At 37.9% G+C, this 27,004-nt stretch overlaps 1 protein-coding gene across 2 annotated transcripts in view; it reads right to left on the bottom strand.

Annotated features, from left to right (window-relative positions):
- The window catches only part of LOC131028711 (meiotic recombination protein SPO11-2), an 85,035-nt gene that overhangs the window by 42,836 nt on the left and 15,195 nt on the right, over positions 1-27,004 (bottom strand). For both annotated transcript variants that reach the window (XR_009102640.2, XM_057959048.2), the window contains exons 2-7: positions 16,889-16,972; positions 9,000-9,129; positions 8,740-8,877; positions 8,558-8,646; positions 8,297-8,425; positions 8,076-8,170 (exon numbers count right to left, since the gene is read on the bottom strand). Coding sequence is in view for 1 of the 2 variants with exons in the window: in XM_057959048.2 (XP_057815031.1) it covers positions 8,076-8,170; positions 8,297-8,425; positions 8,558-8,646; positions 8,740-8,877; positions 9,000-9,129; positions 16,889-16,972 (665 nt within the window). In the remaining variant the exon portion in view is untranslated. The remainder of the gene's footprint in view (positions 1-8,075; positions 8,171-8,296; positions 8,426-8,557; positions 8,647-8,739; positions 8,878-8,999; positions 9,130-16,888; positions 16,973-27,004) is intronic.

Below are 27,004 nucleotides of genomic sequence, written 5' to 3'. Positions count from 1 at the left end.
TGAAGAAGAAGAACAGCAAGGAATTAATATACATTGCCAGTCAAGGGGTTCCTGTAAGTCAGCTGCAAATTAGCTCCATCCTGCTGTAAGTGGCGCCATTCCCTAGGTGGGGCGATTTTGGACTTAGATCCCACAATAAATTCTGCAAAAAAATCATTGAAAGGGTGCTGGGGTGTTTAAAGGACAGACGCACCATTAGAGTGCAGTAAGCTTGCCTACCCAGGCAATTGCATCACTACCTATGCTGGCCGTACAATTGCTTTTTGCTGCTGCAACATATCAAGGGCTTCAAGCAACAAAGATATCAATTATCCAGGTATGATTGTAATGTGCCAATATTTTGTAAGGATTAATAAATTTATAATTCTATTACAGCTGTCTTAACCTGGGAGTTTCAAATCAGCATTCTGATCATTAGAGTGTTCTTGGTATCCGTGTCAATTGTTCGACAAAATGTCCATTGGCTGTAGGAGTGCATTTTGCTTGTAAAACTCATTTATATGCTGTTGGAAAGTTCTAAGGAAAGTACCTCTTGCATTCAGCTTGTTGCTTAGTCATTGTAGTGTTAATTTCAAGCTCAGATACCGGTTCTCCCCTATTTTGGCTGGGTCCTGGTCCTGGTCCGTGCCCGGTCCTGGTCCTGGTCCGGTTCGCTCTGGGTCCCACCCGGGTCCTGCCCAGGCGGCTGGGTTCCCTGTGGGTCCTGCCATGCACGACCCACAGGGAACCCAGCCGCCTGGGCAGGACCCGGGTGGGACCCAGGGCGAACCCAGGAGGACCCGGGTGAACCCAAGCCCGTGGGTTCCCAAAAACGGGGCCCACGGGTTAGCAAGCATTTAAAAACAATAAAAAAACAATATTTTTAATCTTCTAATTACATCTAAACCCTAATCCGCCCCTCTATGATGCATTTCATGCAATTATGGATTTATGATTTATTGATTTATGATTTATCTGTTATCATCTATGTATCATTGTATGGGAAAGTTACATTGTATGTTTGATGTTTCATATTTGTATGTTTGAACTGTGAACATATATAATTTTGATGTTTGAAGTTTGAACATATATATATATATATTAAAAAAAATTAAAATATATATATATATGTACGGACGAACCCGTACCCGTACCCAAAAAAATTATTTTTTTGCCGAATCCGCGAACCCGTACCCGAATCCGAACCCGAATCCGAACCGGAACCGGTAACTTAGATTTCAAGCATTCAAATTGAATTCCATGTCCATTTAAGCATACAAATGAGACTAAAACTCAGACCAGCAAACTGAGTGTTTGTATGTGAAGTGTTTGACATTATTCCTTGAGTTGGATTCCATCGTTTTCACACCTATATTAGCAAGGAATATTACAGGTTAATACTCTTAAAGAAGTCTGAAGTTTTTCATCAGTCATATGCCAAGTAAAAACTGCATAACACGCAAGTTATACTAGCTGCTCAGACTTCATAACATGCAGGTTATACAAACTGAAACAAAGAACAGCAAGTACAGACTTTGCAAGACAAGTGTTTGGCAATATTCCTTGGAGCTCAAATCATCACAACAAGGTCAAATTTACCAAGGGATATTACACATCAAAACATTTCAAGAAAATTATTGATCCAACTTTCCCAAGGCATCTTTGAGTCTACTTTTAGATTTTGTAGAGAATCATCATACAAGGCATCAAGCAGGGTGTGTTTCAAATTTCATGCCTTCAAGCCATGAGTTTTTTTTTTGTGAGCAATGTGAAAATTCACCGGTGACTAGTCATAAACTTTGCATGCTCCTTTCCTCTTCTTTCCTCCCTTTACAATTTCATAGCTGCAAGTACAAAAATGGTTATGGTAATTGTGAGTGGTAGTGCAAATGGGTGAGTGGGTTACATACAGGTTGTGTTTAGGGTTTCATAAGATGTGTAGAGAGGTTGTGGGCTCTCCATGCCCTTTTTTCTGTTTCTTTTAATTCTAGAAAAGGTAGTGTTGATGTGTCTTTTGTACACGACCAAACACAGAATAAAATACCTAAAGGTACCTTATCCTCTCTTGAACAAAGTTTCCTGACTGCTGAAGATCTCGCCGAAGGATCAGTCGGAGTAACTCCAAGGTTCTGATATGTAGGTTCTCTACGTGTGGATAATCTCTTTGCGGTACGATGTGATTTTGCCAGAACCACAAGGGGACTTACTTTCGACGACCTGAACGTCTAATTTACTGGAACTCAAGTCCTATCTACTGGTTGGAAGATAAAGAAATGGCAAAAGGTACAGAGTTTAGAGAGTCTACTCTAAGACCTAGAATGCAAGAAGATGGATGAATGACTAGGTGGGGTCCTACTGAGCTGGGTCTCACCATCAAGTTGAACAATTCAACACCAACTCAGTGCGATCTTCTAAGGGATGTTTCAAATATGTTCAAATCGTACACCATCAGATACTGATCACCATTCAAGATAATGCATGAACAACAGAGGTGTTACGACTCGAGATTAAACTCGTTCTATGCCAGTTGACCACGCAAGGCGCACTTACAGTCAACAAAAGGCTAGTGGTTTGGACTAGGTGGATTCCACGCGAGTGCATTCAATAACTTCTTTCATTCAATTTAATTATCTATCATCTAAAATGAAGATTCAACAAGAGACCATGCACATTGCAAAGAAACGACACACTTCACCATAACTTCAATGAAAATGGAGTTTATTTACAATCAATGGCAACAATTTCTTGCCTTGTCCTCCTAATCTACTCTAATTGCTATTCTATCAGCTGACTATTCACTATTTCTAACCATTCACCGACTATTATCTATTATCCAACTATTCACCGACTATTATCTATTATCCAACTATTCACCTTTACAAATGAGGAGCCAGGGCTTTATATAGAGGAGCCAGGGCTTTATATAGAGAACCCTTTACAAACAGACGGCTCTGATTGACTTAGAAGTTAGAACCAATGGCTAGGATTACAAGATAGAAACCCTAATTAGGGTTTGTTACAACAAACTTCCTTAGCCAATGAGAAAATTACAATCCAAGAGTGAGGACCAATAGGAAGCAGGGGTAGGTGCCTCGAAGTTTGTGTCGTCCCCGATGAGTCAGGTACATTGAATCTGGACACGCTGAGGTGGACCAATCCGACCAGAGGAATGATGACTGGGATGCCACCTTGCCTAATGATTGTGACTTGGTTGATCCTCCTCTGTCTTTGATATGATGAATGATGTACTTCCTTGCTTGACCAGGCTTCCTTATTGTCAAGTCTTCCTTCTCCAGTAGCATATCTCGCCCTGAAGTGTTGGCAAAGCCTTTCTTTGTCATCTTGTGGTAGAATGAGGTCTTGAGGCTAACTTGAACTCCTTGAACACCCCTAGTCTTCCAACTCTTCAAAGCACCTTGAGTCCTCCTTTTTGCATGTGGAACGTCCTTGATGATGATGGACTGGAAGAGGTCGTCCTTGCCCTAGCCTGGTCTTCTTCCATCCGCAAAACCAATCAAAAGGTGATTAAGGACACATAATGAACTCATTCTAACATAGCATTTCCTACCTTAAATCATCAACAAGAAGATATTAAAATGAAGTTTGCTCAAGATTCTCCCCAGGGACAGGCCCTATAAAAATTTCGCTCTGGACCCTTTCGAAGGGTCAAGAGCGAATTGTGACATTTTAGTCCATTTACTTCATCTTTCCATATGTTCACAATCTTTATTTTTCACTATTCCACACTCTTGTCATCATGACATTGCAACTTGCCTTTGCCTAGCTCAACCAAGGTGAAAAATAGGCATTTCAAAGGATTTCGCCCTAGACCCTTTGGAAGGGTCAGGAGCGAAATTCATCTCTTAGCTCAAAATCCTCACTTCTTGCACCCACAACCTTCTCAAATGCATGCTTGTGGCAATCTTTAAGTCCAATCCACCTTGATCACTGTCTTGGCCTAGCACAAACTTGAAGGAAAAATGATATTTTGTGAATTTCACTCTGGACCCTTTGGAAGGGTCAGGAGCGAAATTCAAGTTTTAGGCTTGATCCTTCATTTCCTTTACTTCAATTCATCTTACAAGGCAAAATAACATCACTCCACCTTCAACCACGCCCTAGGAATCAAAGTCTTGGCTTCACACAAGGAGAAAATAGGTGGTTTGAAGAATTTCACTCTGGACCCTTTGGAAGGGTCAAGAGCGAAACTCTTGACTAAGCTTAAATTCGATCATTTTATTGTTTCAAAATGCCTCTAAGACAAGCATATGCTAGCCTTCTCTTCTCCAAAGCCTAGGAATCCATCTCTTGACCTTCATCATGAGCAAATTAGGTGAAATTGAGAATTTCGCTCTGGACCCTTTGGAAGGGTCAGGAGCGAAGTTCTTGACTTGCTTGTTTTCCTTCACTCAACTCCATTCTTCTCACTTTGTTCTAACCCGCTTCTCACCTCTGGATCTATCTCTCAACTTGCTTGACAACATTTACTTGGCCTCAAAAATGGCTAAAAGGAGAATTTCGCTAAAAAACATGGCCAAGGACAGGACCTATAAGGGATTTCACCCTGGACCCTCTGGAAGGGTCAGGAGCGAAATCCTTGTCCAAGCTTAGAATCTTCATTTTTGGAGGCAACAATCCATTCAAGGGCAATCCTAGGGGCATCCCCCAACTTCCCCCACCTTGGTCTAGGCTTAGCTTGGCATAAAAATGAAAGGAAAAGGGTGATATGATGGATTTTAGGATTTTCACTCTGGACCCTCTGGAAGGGTCAGGAGCGAAATCCTTGTTTTAAGCTTATTCCTTCATTCCTCTCAATTCAATTCATCTTCGAAGGCAAGGTCACACCACTTCACACCCATCCAAGCCATAAAAACCAAAGACTTGACTTGATTTGAAGGGAAAATAGGTGATTTTAAGAATTTCGCTCTGGACCCTTTGGAAGGGTCAGGAGCGAAATTCATGTTTTTGCTCAATTCCTTCAAGTTTGAAGATCACCAATCAAGTCAAAGTCATGCCTAAAGACATCTCCCATCCTATCTCACCCTGACCCACACTTGACTTGGCACGAAACTAGGAGAAAAGAGTGGTTTTATGGAATTTCGCTCTGGACCCTTTGGAAGGGTCAGGAGCGAAATTTCCCCCTCTAGGACAAAATCTCCACCTTCTATTGCTTTCAATCATCCCCCAAGGCAAGAACATAACCATATTTCTTCCAACATGCCCTGGACACTAAGAACTTGGCCAAACAAGGAAGGAAATGAGGTCCATGGAGATTTTCGCTCTGGACCCTTTGGAAGGGTCAAGAGCGAAAATCATGTTCTAGGCTTGATTCTTCATTTCTCCAACTCTAAACCACCTCAAAAGGCAAAGACATGTTATCTCACTTCCATCCACGCCATAAAGACCAAGGACTTGACCTCCTCTAAGGGAAAAATAGGTGATTGCAAGAATTTTGCCCTGGACCCCTTGGAAGGATCAGGAGCGAAATTCTTGATCTTGGACAAAATCTTCACATTTTGATGCTTTCATTCACTTCCTAAGGCAAGAACATATCAAAACCTTCTCAATATGCCTTAGAAACTAAGATCTTGGTCTAGTCAAGGAAGAAGTGGGTGTCTTCTAAGAATTTCGCTCTGGACCCTTTGGAAGGGTCAGGAGCGAAATTCAAGTTTTGGGTTGATTTCACACCTCTTTACTTCTCAACTCACTTCAAACTTGATTTAACCAATATCTTCTTACCACAATCAAGTCCCCTTACCACCAAATTAGCTTGAAAACTTCACCTTTCAATGCCTTAGGCAAAATAGGGGGGTCAAATGAGGATTTTGCTCTGGACCCTTTGGAAGGGTCAGGAGCGAATTTCCTCCTCCAGGCTAATTTCTATCATTTCATCACCTCAAATCTCCTCTCAAAGACAAATGTGCATAAAAACCTTCCCATCACGCCCCAGAAGTCAACAAACTTGGTCATATTAAAGAGCAAAGTGGAGAAAAAATGAATTTCGCTCTGGACCCTTTGGAAAGGTCACAAGTGAAATTCTTGTTTTGGTCAAAAATCCTTCATTCTTTCACATTCTATCACCTCAAAAGGCAAAGACACATCATTCTCCTTCCAACTATGCCCAAGGAACAAGGTTTGTGTGCAAACAAAGAGGAAAAAAGGTCTCTTCTAAGAATTTCGCTCTGGGCGCTTTGGAAGGGTCAGGAGCGAAATTCTAGTTTTAGCTCAAAATTCACATTTTCCAATGCCTTCAATCACTTCCTAGGGCTAGAACATACCAATTTACCCCTACCATGTCCAAGGAACAAGACTTTTAGTGCAAACAAGGTGTCTAGGGAGAATTTCGCTCTGGACCCTTTGGAAGGGTCAGGAGCGAAATTCACATTTAGGCTCAAATCTTGACTTCATTTCTCACATTTCTTCATCCAAACAAGCGTTTTGCCCTCAATAATGCCTAGGAATGAGTTAGTTCTAAGTTTGGGTCAAACTAGAATGTCTTATGGAGAATTTCGCTCCGAACCCTTTGGAAGGGTCGAGAGCGAAATTGAAATTCGCTTTGGACCCTTTGGAAGGGTCAGGAGCGAAATTTGACATTTTAGCCTCTCCGTCAGGATTCATATATGGAATATAACATTTAAGTATAAGTTCTTATACTTTAAGTTATATTCCATATATACTGTTAGGATGTTTGAGAGTGGTTTCGGACCTCTAGGAGTTATAATGCAAAATCTCGTTTTTGGAGGATTCTTCAATTTTCCAAACTTAGTCAAATTTCAGGATCAGGATGACATTCCAGACTTCATCACTCACCAATTTGACCTAACTCAGACCTTCAAAGAGGATATTCACTCACCAAGCTTCATTGACCTCCTGAAACTCAAACAAGACACAATTAGCAACAAGAGCAAAACTAGGCCTAAGGAAGACTTTCAAAAAAACCCTAACCCGGAGCATCCATTGACTAACCTTTAGCTAAAACAAAGCCTGTTCTCTTCGTGATCCCTCTGGCAACACTCAGCATGCAAAGGCTAATAGACAAAACCCTAAAAGACCTAGAAACAAACCCCAGAAAGCAAAAAAGTAGGGGTCCCCATTTGCAATGGGGCGATGTGTGAATACGTCACAACAGGTAGACACATCCTCAATTTTTCCAAAGGACAAAGGATGGCTAAGGGGTATCCCTTGTCATTCCCATGTCTTAGGAACAGCAATGGGGACAAGGACACAAGGATGGGGGGTGAGAACACATTCCCAATGTCCCAAAGGACACAAGACAACCAAGGTATGCTTCTTGCCATCACCATGTCCTGAGAATGGCAAAAAAGGAGACAGACATAGGGTTGTGTGTGAGGATGCATCCCTGAGTATGCCTAGAAAAACTAGAAAAGCCAATATTTGAACTTGTTGCCAAAGAGGCAAAGTATCAGCATCTTTACCCAAGAAAACAAATTTGACTTTAATAAGTGTAGTCATGCACTACTTGAAAAGCCTCAGTTTGCATATGTTGAGCAGTGAACTATGTTCATGAAAAGTTGTCGTATGACTTGTTCTCCAAAGGAAATCAATGGCAGGTAATCATATTGTATCTCATAAGATTTTGTAGCTATTTGTGATCATCCAATTATCCCCTAAAAGAGGATCTTGTAAGAGGGGAGAATGAAAATATGGTTGAATTTGGCCTATAACCATGCATAGAAAGTTGTGGCAAAAGTACATTTCCAAATGGAATGACCAACCTACTCCTCTCCCCCACATAGAATCTAATCTACCAACCTTATGTAGCCATGATTTGACTGCAAAACCATTGGTGAAGGCTAAGAAACCAAGACATTTTGTCTGAAAGAACAACCTGTTTTCAAAATAGGCCAGCAATGCATTTTGCATTGCTCTGCACAACCACTACACCCCCATGGATAAATATGTCTAACTACAGAAACTCGACCTCTTAAACTAAATGCAAAATTCTGGGATAAAAGAAAATACACTCAAGCGGGGCCCAAAATTACATACTTGTAAAAAATAAAATTAGTCTACACAGTCATGCAGACTGATAAATGAATGTAGCACATTTCATAAGGTTTCTGAGGTAAGATTACCTTGAAGCCAAATCTGGGTAACCTTTACCAGTGATCATTATGCTTGGAATGTAGTTATATATCCGATCTTCAGCCAATCTTTGGAAAATAGCATCCTAAGGTTTCTCAATAGCAGGTACATGAATTAACAAAGTAATTTACAGATATAATGATGTGTAGTTGATTTAATCATCTAAAAAAGTTATAGTCTATGCTGAAAATAAATTTCTAGAGAGCTGTACTTTTTCGACCAAAATAACATATCGAGCATCTGACTCAAAGACCCATTTCTGTAGCAAGTGCAGATTGCCATTGATGAGATGACCTGAAGGCCCCAGAACAGTACAGTCTACAATATCTCCATTAGGTTCCTAAAGCAGAGCAAGGAAGATTTACAAAAGCATGAGATCACGATTGCAACATAAATAGAGTCTAAAAAGCCTGAGACTCTAAGCCAATTGCCATAATGCTAACTAAGAAGATGACACAGTAAAAGACCATACATATATTACTAGTTTCCCAACTACTGCTCCTCGACTGGAAGCCATGATTCCAAGGCTATGGCGACTACACTGTACCAATGCAACTACATCTGCAGAATGAAATAGAGAGACTATTTATATTTGTGTCATTACAATGCTCAACTTAGATAGCAATGCAATCAAATGTTGAAAGAAATAGGCACCTTGTATTGCACGATTAACTTGAACTTGGCTACTGAAGTATTTTGGAGAGTCAGAAAGCAACCTATAGAAAACTTCCCGTTGAGTTGCTTGCTTTCCTATAACCAAAAGTTGGAAGCATAGTTCCAAAACTTTCCAAACTGGAACAAAAGTCACTTCAAAACAGTGTAAGCCCGTGCACACTCAAATCCCAGACTAATTTAACAATCTAATCAAAGATGTCACAGTTCTGAAATTTGAAAGGACAAAAAAAAATATTCACCTCTAACAAATGCCATTTCAACATTTTTTTTCATGAATGACCTCTTATACATAGAATAAGAAAGGAAGATTGAATCCACATCACCAAAGCAGCCTTGACGTAATTTTGTATTGTTTGCTGTTCTGCAAACCTGTGCAAGTTAATAGTCATTGTAAAATTCACTTAGGTAGCTGTCTAATTTGCAAAGCCTGGTCAGAAAAATTTTGAAGTTTCAGCCCTTCAGAATATACTCTTACATAGTCTGAAATTTGAGAGAGTACAACTTACATTTTTGGAGGTTATCAAAACATGAGACATAATTATGATGAGTCAGAATTTTCCTCTAGTGCATCTTTGGCAAATTCAATAATCTATATAGAGAGAGAGACATATACACACGCATGAATGCATGTGTATATATGCATGCATATGAAAATATATTATTCACGCAAGTATGTGTACAATATATTATACAGGAATATACATATACACATGTATGTGTATGTGTGTATAATTATTAAAATGATGGTACAAAGCAAAGAGATGAAAAATACAGTTGTTTCTAATGATTCATGTATCAAAAGAGTCCAATAAAATTTCTGTTTACCGATTCTTTATAGTGTGCTCTTGACCAAGATCTCTTATGTTGATAAACTGATTTATCCTCACTCTCAAAGAGTCCAAGGATGTAAAACATTTCAGAAACTGTTAACCACTTCTACTTATTCCTATTACAGTTAACTCATTGTTGTAGCTTCTGCGCTCTGGCTTACATTCCTATGTTTCATCCAAAAGTGCAAAAATAGTTTTATCCCTTCATTATGAACTCATGCACTGAAATACAAATCTCGGAGAAAAATAGCAACTAGTTATGCACAAAGTTACTTCTAATTAGCTTATGAAATATGAGACAACATAATGAATAATATGAAAGACTTCGTGATTCCTTAACTAATCAGATGCAAATGCTCAAGGACAAACACAATCAAAACTAAGAAGATCAACAACTTAGTTTATTTACATCATTTATTCCTTTTCCCCATCTCAGTCTGTCTAAACTAGCTACAAATTACCACATAATTTTATAAAGGCAATTCAATGCCCAAGCCTAAAATGCAATAATCACTTACAACCTTAACAAATTGGATGGGATAATCCTTCTTGCTATTTGCCTGTGTACTTCAAACTATTAAAAAAGGTCCAAACTTCAGGAGTGGCAATATTTGGTGCTAACATTCTCCTGCTGCAAAATTGTGTTCAGTTCTCCAAATATTTAAACCAAATATTGAACATATCAACCTTCTACTTCTGTGGAAAAAATTCTACAATTTTCGGTGCAACACCATGGACCCAGTCTATGAGAAAGTTCTTCAAATTGACCCACTCGTTGAAAGTACTTCTGCCAGAAGTTATTTGACAGCAGCTTCATTGGTGGGGTTGAGACAACTATGTCATGATACAAAATCTTGAGTCACTTCGTGCATTTTCTGAAGTGAACTTGAGGATTCCAGCTGATCCTGAATAAGGATTTAGAGTTAAGCAAATGTTTGGACTTTGGACCTCAAATTATCTCTGGGTGGACATTAACTATTGTTGTGTTTTGACTTTGGCAAATTCCTCCATTGTAGTATTGTCATGCATAAATCCCTTCTTTGACCTCCTTGAACTTGATCAAGATTTCCTACAAATGCACATCGATTGATTTATCAAGCATCAAAACTAAAGAGAGCACCTTGTGCATATTTGCCTTACATTTCTGCATGCCTTCATGGAGTGTCTACAATTTTTCATTATTTTCCTTTAGGTGATCCAAGATAGGACATCTATCTTCTTGTGCTTGCTCAGGTTGGTTAGTTCTGTGTAAAGATCCTACCCAAAATTTTCAACAAACTTGCAAATGATGTCAACAGGCTTTCGTCAAACAGTTGGTGCTCAACTATACTTTGTGTGTATTTCAACACTACTTGCATAAATACCCAGGTGACAAGTAATACATTGACAATGTTTGACAATAGACAACAATATTCAGGTCAGATTTACATTACAATGCAAGTTGACACAACTAAGATAAATATATTTTGAACTTGAAATGAAAAGATTTCTAATCTCTATCTGCTGATAAAGACAACTGTTGTAGTTAAAAACTGTCGTTGCAGATAACAGGGGTAATGTCTGATAATTACACTAGCTCAGATGCCCTTCCTTGTCACACAATGTTGGCATTTATCAACAAATATCCCTGACTTCCTTTCTCAGATCTGAATATTCCCTAATACCCTATATACTGATGTAGGCCTTCTCACAGAATACCAAAAACCATCTGAAATGGAAAATATCAGTTGGAAAATATTAATATATTAAAATATTTTCCATAACTTGGCTGTATCTGAAATTCCTTATATATCTTCTTTTGATCTACCTTAGCCTTGTACCAAATATTCATCTTATTAATGTGCTTTCTCACCTCTTCATGCAAATTCTTCAGGTGATTTGCAAGGTCTTCAGCTTCAACACTTTTATTTTCTCCTTTGTTCATCTTTCTTAACTTTGAAGCATTTATGGGACTACTTCCATATACAATCTAGAATGGTGATTTACCAGTGCTCCTATTTACAGAATTGTTGTAAGAAAATTCTTCTTGTGTAAAATAAAATCCCATCCCTTAGGTTTATCTCCTACTAAGCATCTTAGCAGGTTACCCAAACTCCTATTTACCACATTTGTCTGCCCATCAGTTTATGGATGGTGTGCAGAACTAAACTTCAACTTCTTCCATAATGTCCTCCAAAAACAACCAACAAACTTGGTATCTCGATCTGAAACTATGCTCTTTGGTAGACCATGAAGTCTCACCACCTCTCTGAAAAATAGCTATGTAATATGAACAACATCATTAGTCTTCTTACAAGGAATAAAATGTGCCATCTTTGAGAATCTATCCACCACCACAAAAATGGAATCATATCGTCTCTATGTCCTTAGTAAACCAATAACACAATCCATACTGATATCCTCTTATGGCCTCTCTAGTACAAGCAATGGCTGATATAGCACTATGATCTGACTTGTTCTTTTCACCATCTGGCATACTCTGCAACGCTGTACAAACTTCATCACATCTTGTTGCAACTGTGGCCAATAATAATGCTCACTAACAAGAGCTATGGTGTTATCTCATCCAAAGTGTCCAGCCAATCCTCCACTATGCTTCTCCTTAATTAGGTTTTCTCTCATAGAACTCCTCAAAATGTGCAATTGGCTTCCTTTGAATAACATCCCATCTTGGATTATAAAATCCAACCAGCTTGTCCTATCTAAAGTAACAGGATCCATGCAAGCTCTGCAAGTCTCTCTAAAAACAAGATCCTCTAGATACAAATACTTGAGTTCATCAAACCCAATAACTTCGTTCTGCATCTACTCAAAGCATCTGCAACTCTGTTTGACCTTCCACTCTTGTGCTTCAAAACAAAAGTGTAACTCTACAAAAACTCAACCCATTTCAAATACCTTTGATTCAACTTCCCTTGAATACTCAAATATTGTAAAGCTTGGTGATCAATAAACAAAAGGAATTCTTTCAACAAAAGATAATGTCTCCATCTCTACAATGCATGAACTATAGCATAAAACTCTTGATCATAAACAACATACTTCCTTTTGGCATCATTCAACTTTCAATTGAAATAAGCAATGGGTTTACCTTGTTGACTCAATACAGCTCCTATGGCATTGCCACTAGCATCACAATCTACTTAAAATACCTTATTAAAATCTAGAACTGCCAAAACAGGTTGCTCCATGACTTTGTTCTTCAACACATTAAAGCTCTTCACTGCTTCTGTAGTCCACTTAAACTCTTTTTTATCCCCTCACTGTTTCAATTAAAGGTGCACAAATACTACTGAAATTCTTGATAAACTTTCTGTAAAAACTAGCCAAACCATGAAAAGATCTCACCTCAATAGCACAGCTCTGGGTAGGCCATTCAATGATAGCTTCACCTTCTCTAGGTTCATTCTAAGACCATCTTGTGAGGCAACAAATCCCAAATACACTAACTCCTTCACAAAACTACACTTCTTCAAGTTGATTGACAACTTTTCTTCTCTTAAGTTCTCAAAGACAATGAATATGCATTAAGTGCTCCTCCAATGTCTTACTGAAAATCAAAATATCATCCAATTAAACACTAAAAAATTTACCCATAATTCTTTTAAAACCTTGTTCATGAGCCGCATGAATGTGCTTGGTACATTGGTTAGCCCAAAAGGCATGACTAACCACTTGTACAATCCATTCATCTCCTTCTCTAATACGGATTTGGTGATATCTACTATTAAAATCTATCTTCGTGAAGTACTCAGCTCCACTCAAACAATCCATAATGTCATCCATCCTTGGTAAGGGAAATGTATACTTGATAGTAATCTTATTGATGGCTTGAGAGTATGTACACATCATCCATTCTCCATTCTTCTTCAGTCACATGGACTCAAACTCTCTCAAATCAATCCCTTTCGCAATAGCTCTTGTACTTGTTTATTCAACACTTCATTCTCTATTGGAGTCATTCTATGGGCTACCTTAGTTGGCAAATAGACTCCAGGAATTAGGTCCATCTAATGACTAATCTTTCTCACTAGTTGTAAACCTTCAAGTACATTATTAGATAATATATCTTGAAATTCATCCAACAAATCTACAACTTTTAGAGGTACATATTCTACTTCCTCTTTGTTAGCTTTGGGAATTAAAACAAAACACATATGCTCATGCTTCATGCCATCTAAAAAATTTCTTCCATCAATTGAACATATTCTTGCATTACTACATACCTTTTCCTCTACCTCTTTCAATGGCTTCAACTTACGACGAACTCCATCCTTTGTCAAGGAATATGTGTTTGCATGCCCATCATGTACCACATGTCAATAGAGTTGCCATGGTCTTCCTAACAACATATGACAAACATTTATAGGCATAACATCACATAATACCTCATCATGATAATTTCCACTCTTAAACTTTACCAAACATTGTCCATTGACCAATGCTTTATGGCCATTCTGCAACCAAGCAATCCTGTTTGGATGCAGGTCCCTCCTTTCCAATTGTAACTTTTCACCATTTCTTCAGAAACAACATTATCGTTACTACCACCATCAATAATCACATTGCAAACTTTACCTTCATAGTTATATCTTGTGCAAAACAAATTCTTCCTTTGGGTTAGTTCTTTCTCCTCATTCAGCAAGGCTCTTCTACTAACAAGAACCTCTCCTCTTTCTGCATCTTCAAAAAGTTGAAGACTCGAGATCTTCATCTACATGGGCAACTCATGCATTACCCTTAGGTCTTCTATTTGTCCTCCCTTGATGTTGGGGACACTCATATGCTCTATGTCCTCCACATTGGAAACAGGTTCCACAAAAGCCTCCTCTTCCAAACCCTTGTCCCAATCTTCCTCTTCCTCTTTGATCTTCATTATTCGAATAATAGGGACAATAGACATTATCTCCTCTTTGATTTTGGCTACTACTTGATCCTTCAATCTTCTTTTGATCTTCACTTTGGCTTCCATATGATCATCCACTAGTCTTTCCACCACGACCAACACCTCTTTGCTTGCTTTCAAACCTTTTGTTCAGCTTCTCTTCTACCTCCAAAACAAATTGATATGCATCTTCAATGGTAGACATTCTTACTATACTCTTCTTAAATACTCGGCTTCAACCCATTTATGTAACAAGCAACTTTCTCCTTGTGACCTCAAAATGGCATGTTCTAATCAAAACTTAGTAGAACTCTTTTGTATACACTTTGACAAATTTTTCAGCTTGCTTCAACCCTTGCATTTTCTTTAGCAAATCAAGCTCATAGTCCACAAGAATGAATTGTCTCTTCAACTTGTCCACCATTCAATCCCATCTTGTTATTTTCTCTTTTCCTCTTCTATTTCTTTCTAACTGAACTTCTTTCCACCAAATATTAGCATGACCCTTTAGCTTGGCCTTTGCAAACTTGACCCTTTCAAATTCTCCCACCTCTTTATATTCAAAATACTCCTCCATATCATTGATCCAATCGATCAATTCCTCTAGATTTAGGTTTCCAGAAAATGTAGAAACCTTGATTCTTGGCCTCTTTCCAATCTTGGAAATGGCCCTCAAGAATCTATCTTCATCAGGATTTCTTACTTCTTGTTCTCCTCCAAATTGTTCTTCTTCTTGAGATTCATCCGCACTTTCATCTCTTGCTCTAATATCAACTCCTCTATGCAACTCCACTTGCAATGCCTAAACTTGTCTTTGGATGGCTCTAAAACCCTCTTCTGTCACAACAACATTTCTTCCACCATGGTTAATTCGTGGGAGCATTTTTTTTCTCACTTTTCTCACAAACCCACAACCACAATCCTTGTGCAAACTGCCTCATGTATGCCAACTTGTTTACAAACTCAATAACTTCTCCTCTAATACCACTTGATGAAGGGTACTCCCCTTACAAACCCAAACACAACAACAACAGAGAAATAAACAGAAAATGCAAGAAAGAAACACTTGCTTTTTATTATCCAACTGAAATGAAACAACAACATTCAAAAAATAACATGCTACAGTCACATGGAATTTCTCATTACAATAATCTGCAAGCCAAAGGCACAATCTACACTTTTGGAACTATCCTCCATAACCCCCATTTGTCCTCTTTATCTTGGAAAGTATAACTGCCTTAGAATGTTCTAGAAAGTGGAACTCCCCCTTTATATTGAGATGATTCTTTCTCAAATCATTATATTTTCCATTTCTGCTCCTTGGGGTCAATTTTCGGGTTCATCCATGCAAAAATGCAAACTTACTAAAAATAGTCACCTTGCCTTTTTTAGCCCTTATTGACAATTATTCACCAAACTTAGCAGAAATCAAAATAAACAGCATTTTTGGGTGATATATATTGTTTTAAACTTTTAAGTACAACATTGCCAATATTCCAACTCCGAAATAGACTACTTCCAAATCCATGAAACTTAATTTGTGAGGTATTTACGGTGTGTTAGAAATAAATACGAATATTTTAGGTTTTTGGATCACTATTACAAAGGCTTCTTGTGCCTCACTTTTAAAAGAAATTATCACATCTTGCAATGCTAAAACTATTGACATCTGATTTAATTTGATACAATAGTAGAAACATGTCACAAGCAACTCCAAGGATGTAATAGAGACAAATACCCAAGAATACACCAAACAAATCAAATTACTAAATAAGAATTGCAAACAAGATGCAATACCTTTCCCAACAAATTGTCAGTTTCTTGTATAGGAAGCATTGAATTACACCACCATAAATATCAAAAAAGGTTGATATGTAAGTCCACAACTAAAAAACTTATGAAACCCATTAATTTAATTACAAAAATCAGATTGTAGTCTCGAATCAATTTGGGATGAGACTTCGAAGAACCACAATCTCATCTACCAAAAAATTGATGGAACCATCAACAGCTCTAAGCCCAATTTGATTACGGAAGAACCAAACTAAGAATCGCAAATCTAAACAACATACCATCCAAATTGTCTTTGCACCAACCCATTGCTAAAAATTTCTAACAAAAACATTTCATATTAAGTAAATATCATCTAACAACCCTTGGGAATGTAAAACTGCTCTACTCACCCTCATGAACTAGAATGCATTTTCTAGTTGATTTTGAATGTATTTATTATTTAAATATACTGACTATGTGTTCTAAGTCATGTTTACTACATTTAAATCCAGGCTACTTTCAAAAATTAGATCATTTTTACTAAATTCAATTGAAATGCAAAACATTGTTGACAACACTTTTAGTGTAATTAATTTGAATGCTAGTTATCAACGAGGAACAAGAGTTTGTGATCAAATACCAAAGGAAGATCACAAATTGATGGATCTGGGGACGACAAATATTTCAAGAATCTTAAGACTATGACTTTGATTCTTGCCTGAACCTGCACATGCAAAAACATATTTCTTCAATGAGCTAATTTCCTTCTTGATGATAAAATTCTTTGATTGCGTAAATATTGACTTGTAGATTTAACTAAGACTAAAGGCATGAGCTATATATAAAATGGTTCATTATGGATTCTATACAAATAGGAGGGATATTTTAAATCTCTGAATAATTTAATCAATATAAGATCCAAAGAAGAAACCCAAATTAAGGCAAGATAGAATAGAGAAACAAAACCATTGGCATTCTATGAACACTTACCACAAACATCAAGAAACAATTCAAATATAAAAGCAAGAGTTAGAAAAAGAATTATTTCAAAGGCTAGTAATAGACCCATTGATAGTGAGGTGACAAAAAATTGAATTTCCCCCAACATGTTGAATCAAGTGCTATATATTTGCGAGTTGGAAAGGGAAAGGTGTTGCTGTTGGTTGTTGGGATGTTGTTGATAGCAAGGTTGCACAAAAAAATAGAGAACAGTGTGTTGTAGAATTTACCTTCTATTTTGTATTGAGCTGAGCAAGTTATTGAAAGTAGAAGTTTGGTCTTCATTGTACCATTGCCTAATTGTTTTTGTAATCCATCAGAGAAATAAATAAAAAGTGCAATCTTTAACCACTTGAATGCCTCAATGAATGTTTGCATAGTTTTGACAATTCGGCAAACTGTCTTAATCGCATTTGTTGATTCAAATATTGTCTTTGATTCATTTGTCTTCACAGAGGCTATAAGACCCCTTGGAAACATTTTTATTAAGTGTCCTTTCAAAGTAATACAAGAAGTGTATGAGTCTATTGATGAATATGTGATTGTCTTGCAATATCATATGTTTCCCATCTCTACATGCAGAGCCTAGGTTATGAGTGGAATCATTAAAAATTATACTGCATGCCATCTTCTTTGAAGTGTCATATTGTGGTTTACTTGAGTAATGTTCCTTGTTGATAAAAACTTGACTCATCTGCCCCCTTCCAGATAAAGGCACCTGTATGTAATTTGTTTCAATCTGTTGCCATCCCACTACAGTTCCAAACATCAAAAGTCAACCTTTAGTAACTGAATTAGTATTACTTGATTTCACAACACTGCTACAGAAAAGTGCCTGTAATCCACGTTAAGGTCATTCACAGTGAGATCTGCATTCCTTCCACTACTGCAATCATATGTAAAGTGAGATAATGTACCACACAAACCTACGGAGTTAAGAAGAATAATGAGTTACAACCTTGGATCAAGGTAAACCATCACATTGGTACTAAGTGACAATTCAATAGGAGCTTCAAGTGTTTCAAATATGGTTTGCCTCAAGGTTAGTTGCATCATTGCCTATCTGTACGTCTTTTCAAGAAACACACCTCAGGGAATACCACCTTGGTCTAGCAGAACCTAAAGAAGGAGATATACGTCCTAATCCATTGGTCCTATCATGCCACTATCTAATCAATAGTCCTACCTTCCATCTTCAATGGCATACCCCTGGCCTTAGTTGTTAGTGCAGAGTCTTGAGGATATATAGGTTACATGTCTAGTCATCAACACAAAGCAAGAAAGTGACACAAACATTTCCAAACTCAAATAAACTAAAACGGGGACAATATGTAATGTCCCCATTTTGAAATAGGATTTAATAATAAATACTAATAATAAAATTAAAATATAAAAGAATAAAAATTAAAATAATTAAAATTTAGTTAATTTTAATGAATGGTCAAAAGGCATGAAATGAAAAGTCGTGACTCCCTCAAATATGAAGGTATAAAAGGGAGAAGAGAACTTCATTTGAAACGGCAACTTGAATCTGCAATCAGAAGTGCAGATCTAATTTAAATAGTAAGACAGAAATGAAGAGACATGACCATTTAAAAGGATATCTCTTTCCAAGGAGATGTGTCTCCTCAATGAGTTATGAAGGTATAAAAAGAGTAATCAATTAATATGAAGAGGAAGGAATAGAAATTCAGATTCTGAGTTTAATACAGAAAAGTGCAAGCATCAATCCATCAATAAAAGGAATATCGTTGAGCAGAGCAGAAAACAATTAGCATTGCTCCTCATAAAGAGAAGATTAGTCATAAGGTATCAAACAGATCAAGAAGAATGATCTAATAAGCATGGGTGCCCATAAGAGCAGATAAACACATTAAATCATTGAATGAGATCAGATTTGGCATTTATAAGAAAGTAAATATACAGCAGTTCGATTTGATACAGTGGTTGTGGTATGAGTTCCCCATACATAGCATAATGAATACTGTTTATATCTGCATACTACTGACTAATAACGTATTGCTGTTTATGAGTGTTTAATATAGCATAATGAATGTTATTTCTATCTGTTCATTGCTGATCCATATTGTGTTGTTTCTTATGACTGTTTAATATATAAATGTATAGAATATGTGACATAATATAGGATGCTCTATATATATTCTATCTAATTATTATAATCAGCCATGGTACAGGAAATGAGGGATTACAAGGAGGTGAATGGCGATGAGGTCCTCTTCTAGGTACGCCAACTCATAGTGGTGACCAAATGGTCCCATGGGACCAAAGGGGTACAAGGGGTACTTCTTTTGGGCTTAAAAGGGTTGGACTTCCGGGGCACCCTATTGTGAATAAACCTCATCCCTCTATCATGGTGAATTAATACACCAAGAAGTCCAACCATAGGAAGTGGGAAATGGATGGCAAGATGAAGGGGGAACGGTTATAGGACACCCCATTAGGTAAACCGCCTCATATGGATGGCATAGGCCACATGAGGCCTGTTGTGACTTCTTCACACATCACCCCATTGCAAACGGAGACCCCTCTTGCTTGCTTAGCTTAGTTGCTTTAGTTGTATAGGGTTTTGATCCAGCAGTAACTCAACCTCGAAATAGTTTTGATTGAAAAAAAAATCGCATGGTATAATGGTTCAAGCAAACTCCCAAAATTCCAAAATGGTAAACTTCGCTCTAAGTAATTGCCATTCACTTTGCTAAGGATAATAGAGTATGAATCAACTTAGGTTGATAGGAAGCAAAAAAATTTGTAAGTATGAGACCCTATGGATCAACTTAGGTTGGTAGGAAGTCTCTAAGTGTGCCTGCGGATCAACTTAGGTTGATGGGAAAGTGAAATTGCTTAAGCTCAAATGTCAACCTTCAATGATAGGAAAAGGGCTGCGAATCAACCTAGGTTGGCAAGAAGGATTAATGAAGAACATTCCAACTTGAACTAATAGAGAACCTCATGTGCATCAACTTAAGTTGAAGGGAAGTAAGCAAGTATTACAAAGTCACCTGCACACCAACTTAGGTTGGTAGGAAATAAAGTTTGATTAATCAAGTTCGACCATCAACAATGAGAAAGAAGTGTGAATCAACTTAAGTGGATAGGAAGGCGCCTTTCCTGAGAAGAGAAGAAGTGCGCATTAACTTAATGTTGGCAGTGTGTTGTCATTGATGTCAACCAGTATAGTCAACCGGTATGCAAGAAGGAGTATGCAAGCAGACAAGGTGTGCTACCGGTAAACATGGGATGCAGCCTCTACCGGTAAACATGACCACCGGTAAGAAAGCAAAAAGAAAACAGAGAAGAACATGATCACCGGTAAGAAAGCAAAAAGACAACAGAGAAGAACATGATCACCGGTATACAAAGAGGAGTGTAATCTACCGGTAGACATATTAATCAGGATGCACATTGATGACATGTTTTACTCAAGGATAATATCGGTATAAAGGCAGGAGTAATACTAATGGTAAATAGACTTCGTGGATAGATCGATGTGTTTGATGACAAGTCAAGTTGATCCACCGACAGAACAGAGGAAAGCAGGCATGAAGGATAACCGATAAGGTGACATATACAAGCAAGGTTAGTGAACCGGTGGCTAAGCACCGGTAGTGCATACTGGTCGGTAATCTTGTCTGAACCGACTCAGTGGACTGAACATAGGTGGATGTCGACAAGAATGACATGTGGATACCAAGTGGCATGCATCCAGAGGTCGGTGAAGTTTCCATCAACGTGGTAGGTGATAAGTAGGTCGACTTTAAATGAGGAACCCGTAAATCACGGGTCAAGGACAGAAGAAGTGCGGCTCAAGGCAAATCAAGATGCAGAAGTTTTTTTTGGGTGATGTAAATCAAGCAAGACAATCCAATCTTTGTGCTCGTTGGTCAAAGGAAATAGTTGAGGTATTAATGGTCATTGACAAAGCAAGGCCGAAAATCAAGTTGCGGATTGCTAAATATAGAAAGCGTGTACAGAAATCATCAGATTTGATGGTGATGGTTGATCTGCTGCAGATCATCAATCGAGGAGATAAAATCCAATCAGATTTGCTACGGATTGGGTTGGTGGAGAAAAACCCTAGCGCGCCACCGTTTGAACTCTGGTCTTGGCGGGAAAGACAGGTATAAATATGCAGACTGAAGATGAAATGGATCATGCTAGATGTCGGTAAAGATAGAGTAACTGTGAGAGCAAAGAGTGATCAGAGAGAAGATCAAAAGCATCAAAGTGTTGGAGTTGACTGACAGAAAAGTTGAACCGGTAAGAGGGCTTATCAGAGGTTTTACTGGTAAGGTTAGAGCAACCGGCAAGCTGCCAAAAAGGATAAATTGTGTGAACGGACAAGGGAGATTGAAGGTGAAGGAGAAAAGAGAGGGTACCGATGGAGGTTATGCAAGACAGAATCAGGGTGGAAAGGGTATAAACAGAAGACAGTGAACCGGCAGAGAACTAAGCAGAGGAGAACCGGTAGAGAAGAGTTAAACCGGTGAAGTATTTTGATTGCAAGAGTTATAAAACTCATTTGTAACAAGGCTACAACTATTGTATTGATCCAATCTATTGTATCTCACTGAGTTGGTGCTCGGTGTAGGAATTGGTGCTCCTTGGGTTGGTGCCCTAAATCAATAGGGGTTGGTGCTCCTTGGGTTGGTGCTCTAAATCTTTGTAAAACTGTTTTTCATTGTGAGGCTGGATTGGAGCAGTAGACTCCAACAGCATTTCTCACCAAGGTTTTTCCCACATTGGGTTTTCCTCGTATATCCGGTGTTGTGTGTTGTGTGTCTTTGTGTGTTTGCATTTGATCACTTTCCTTATCTCACCGGTATATCCTCCTTGTGTTTGATTTGCTAACCGGTACCAAGAGTTAGGTTTAAAAGGTTTAGAATATTGGGAACCATTGATTCACCCCCATCTCAGTGGTACATTGTGTTCAACACTTAACTTGATAAGAAGTTGATCTTTTTAAGATCACGAAAGGTGTGAATCGACCTAGGTTCGTGAGAAGGGCAAACAAAGGGAAATAGAATGTAACTTCCAATCATAAAGGGTAAGATCTGACTATGCTTCAAAAGAAGAAAATTAGACGTTGCAAGAGAGGAAGTTAATTTGCATCTAACTTAGCCCTTTGGCGAATTTCAAAAGGCAAAAATAAAATCGGCCCTTTAGAAAGATGAAAGATGAAAGATGAGACCTTTAAGTTGCAAAGATGGAGGTATAGAATCATTAAGTATCAAGTCCAAAGTTCGAACCTCTAAGGAAGCAAGTGTTGGCAGATTGTTGGCAAGAGACATTGCACAAATCGTTCAGTGTTGTAATTGATGGCAACTAATGTCAGGTATCCTATCCGCAGTATGTGATTTGCTTATACCGGAAGTCTGAGTGAAGATTTGTTTGAGTCCGGCCAGCTAGAACAGTGTATCTGGTAGAGTTCAATATTTTGGTTGGCATTTCAGTTCTGGTCTATATCTTGTGTTGCAGATCTGGTTGGAGGTTGATGGATGTCTGAAAAGCCTTATCTCAGGATCTTAGCCTCCGGTGATGACTGTCATGTGAGTTATGAGATTCGGTATTGTAGTTGGTTTTTCATTTGTTCGGCGTTGATCGGTGTTATGGATTTTGCTCCGCATTGCAATATCTTGGTTTACGTATTTGGCAGAGTGTTTGGGACGTTCTGATGTGTCCTTCATTCAGATGATTCGTGATTTGGAGGTCCGCAAGTGAATCTTTCAATTTGACAATCAGTTTTGTTAGTGTTCTTGAGGTTCAATATAATGATGATGAAGATTCTAGTAAGTGGTGATGTTGCGGTTGTTGTTGTGATAATTCATGATGCTTGTGGATGTTTCTAGATTGTGTTCTATGCGTGTTGATGGTCTGCATTGATAGTTGTACGCGTTATTGATGATTTTCCTTGATCCGGTGGTGTTCTTCATGTTCTTGGCCAACATGATGATTGTAGAATGTCGCGGATGTTCGAGGCATAATTCTTGGAGGTGTTTCTTATTCGAGGAATTGATTTAGGCCCATACTATGTCTTAGCCGACATTGTTTTGGTTCACATGTAATGTTGTAACGTGTATGGTTATAACTTTGTAATTTGTGATGTGTGTTGAACTGACCTTGAAATATAGGTTGATGATTTGTATAAATATATGTAATAATCATATGAGAGATGTATCTACAAATGTATCCGAATGTGTGTGATTGAATAAGTGTGAGAACAAATGTTTTGATCTTTCAGAAGTGTGAAGAAGTGTGGCAGTGCAGATCAGATTATGTGCTTAACCGGAACTATAACCAGGCATGAGGATATGCTATTCTATCAGTTCATGATCTTCCGGATGTAATCCGAATGTTTCTGTAAGATAGTGAGTCTTCCCAAGGGTTGTAGCCCTTCTTGTTCTTTGTTTTGAGCAGTGAGCTCTAGGCAGTGTGTCTGAATGCATGTGCATTACCCATTGTAATATTTCATATACTTCTAGCAAGGTATCATCTCATTGTGGGTGTGTTCCCACCGTGGTTTTTCCCTTAACCGGGTTTCCACGCACAAAATCTTGGTGTTGTGGTGTTGTGATTATTTGCTTTGTGTTAATGCATCTTTCTTTTCTTCATACGTACTATGTGGTTAAGAGATCAGTTTAATAAAGTTAAAGATTGCGGAACACTGATTCACCCCCCCCTCTCAGTGTTCCTTGATTCCAACAGCAAGTTGGACAAATAACAAAATGAATTTGAGGAAGATCTGAACTTAGACAGCTGGAAGGCAAAGCAAAATCGAAAAATGATGTAAGTCGATTTGGAGTTTAATTTAAAAAATTCTTAATTTGCTTGCTGAAGTCAGCTTTCAAAGGGAGTTGAAAAAAAATGTGATTTATTAAGTAACAAAACGTTTTCTTTCCTAGCAAAGTCGGCTTGATAGAAACCTTGAAGAAGTACAATTCCCTTTGGGAATTAAAAATAAATAACAAAAAAAAAATCTTTTAAGTTGCAAGTCAGCTTGTATAAGAAAGTGAAGGGGTGTAACTTCTAACTCCAAGCCATATAAGTAAAAGGAGAAAGAACCTCTTAGATGATACAATGCAAATCAAATAACAAGTTCGCCCAGCAACAAATTCGCACAGCAAGTAGAATGAAGAAATTCATTCACGGTTGATAACATTGCATGAAGGAGGAAGTTCGCTAACTTCGGGTGCATAAATTCGCCTTGAATAAGCATCATGAACTCATTCCTTACAGCCTGAAAGAAAGAGCTTCAAACATCAATTCGTGGAGGAAAGAATCAAAAGGCTGGTCAAAGACCAAAGCCTAAATCACCTTGCATTCTAAGTGCTGGTTAAGGATATATCTATCTCAGAAATTGGATTATAAATTCTTATCAAATTTTCCAGAAGTAAAGAGAGAAAGATATATCTCTGATTTTCTGAGTGTAATCAGATTTCTAGATCACAAAATTCAGGTTTTGAATATGAATTGAATGCATTATTACATTAATTTCAGAACTTAATAAATGATTCTAAGTTGTGCAAATCTGAAAGCATGTATGTTCATCAGTAAAATCAGGACTTAGTTGTATCATTTAACCACGAAACATACTTTAAAGCATTCTAACTTCTAGATTCATGTAGGAACATGTTGGGAGCATTCTAACTTCTACTTCAAACGCACAAATTTGGATCTTACTCATTCTTGTTGTTATTCATACCAATCACATTGGCCAAAGGAGAACTTAAAACTATTACAATTTGCCTCAATCAAACATCTACCACAAACCAAATGTTGTCCGAGTTTTCCCAAAGAATGCGTGATGCAAGGATTTCCTTATTGTAAATAGAGAAACCTTTTTTAGAAACTCTCAACTTTTTGTTGTCCATCATTGTGGGGTGGTCCTTTTGCACTATAACAGCTTGTGGGGTGGTCCATTTCTCTCCCTTGAAATATTATATTCTACAACAAAAGCTTGTGAGAAATTTGGAATAAGAATACAAGGCATGAGTTGTTTACCTCCCCAAGCTTATCATCAGCTTCTTGTATTGTATTTATCCATACAAAAGCTCCTTTCTTCCTCAAGCCGGTTATCCTTATAACCTTTTTGTCGCAGATGCATCAACCCCAAGGTCCTCTCGAATCTCCTAGTGTGATAGGGGATGACCAGTTTAAAAAGGCACAATTTTTTGTTGATCCTTCTACATGCCTTGAGCATAGGAAACATTTCCCGAGCATAAAACTTTTGTGACCCCAAACTCCAACTTAGATTCTTTTAGCAATAGAGCCTGCTGCTCTAGGATTTCAAGGATCAAATCTAGAATCCTTCTATGTTTTGCTACATATAAAAATATCATCAAAAGATGCCACGATATTTTTTCTTAACTGACCCTTGATTACTTGATACCTTGCAGATTTAGAAGTGGCCAATGCTTTAGTCAAACCAAATGGAATGACCAAGGACTTAAAGTGTCCAATATGGCATTTGAAAGTTGTCTTTTGTACATCCCCCTCATGGGCACAAATCAAGTGGCTACTTGGTCTCAAATCAAACTTTGAGGAATGAACTTCCCCATTCAACTCAACAATGTATTCACTAATCTTGGGTGTGGGGAATTTGTTTTTTGTTGTCTTGGATTCACTGCTCTATATTTGATACACACACACATGGTGTAATCTTCATCTTTCTCAAGGACCGATGAAGCAAATGGGTCAGAAGCCGACTCAGAACTAATGTGTCCCATTTTAGATATAACAGTAGATTAAATCAAGGAGTTTTTTTTGCAAATTTGAAGAGAAATTTTCCTAATTCATTGTTCCATTTTGTGTTGTCACGAAAGTTACAAACTAAAACACCAACAAACCAATTGTTGGAAGTTGCATCCAAGTGCAATCTGGCAAACTTAACTACATCTTCTTCCATCATGGGGCCGCCAATGAAGTAAATTTGCAATTTTTCCAACCAAGCTTCGACAAATATCTTGTTGGTACTATCAAAAGTTCTTGTTAGTTCATTCACCTTATGCTTTAATTCTTTCCCACTATTATTCTAGTTACTCCCTTGACCTCTTCTACATTGAATATTATTCCCAACAACTCCAAGTATCTGTTAAAGGGTATGGCCACCTTGAAATCTTTTGTCTCCCCCTGAGATTATCCAAACAAGCTCCACTGTAGAAAAAGTTTAGACCCCTCTCATTCTTCTTCTCCCTATAAGAACATGGGTATAGAGGGTTTTGAAATGGAACTATCATTGATCGATTATTTGCAAATGATCTTTCCCTTCTTTGTGTTTTCCTAGTGTCACCTTGATTCTACAAATGGATGGTGGTGGGTGAACTCATCTAGATCTGCAACATTCTAGTCAATAATTAGTCCATTCTCTCTTGGCCTACTAATAGCACCTTGTCATTCTATCTTGCCTCATCTAGAGACCTATTAGGTTGTCCTAAAGAAACTCCAATCTTTACTCCTCTACCATGGGTCTTTCCTTTCACGCTATACATCACAAAATGGCAAGATGTTAGCATTGATACCACTCTAATATCCTCAAAAAAAAATTAATATAAAATATTTACCACTTTCTAATCACCAAGATTCCATGAGAGTAAGCTAAGAGAATGTAGTATATTAGAGTAGCCTCCACTGCAAAGAAACTCCAATCCTCAGAAGGCCCAAAAGGAGAATCGATAGTACAGCTAGTTGACATTAAGACAAACACTTGTCATGCATCCCAATGTATACCTACAACCATTAG

The sequence above is a fragment of the Cryptomeria japonica genome, chromosome 1, assembly GCF_030272615.1.
Source record: "Cryptomeria japonica chromosome 1, Sugi_1.0, whole genome shotgun sequence".
Taxonomy (NCBI): Eukaryota; Viridiplantae; Streptophyta; class Pinopsida; order Cupressales; family Cupressaceae; genus Cryptomeria; species Cryptomeria japonica.
The sequence above is the reverse complement of the archived record's forward strand: the minus strand, read 5'-3'. Positions and strand labels throughout refer to the sequence as shown.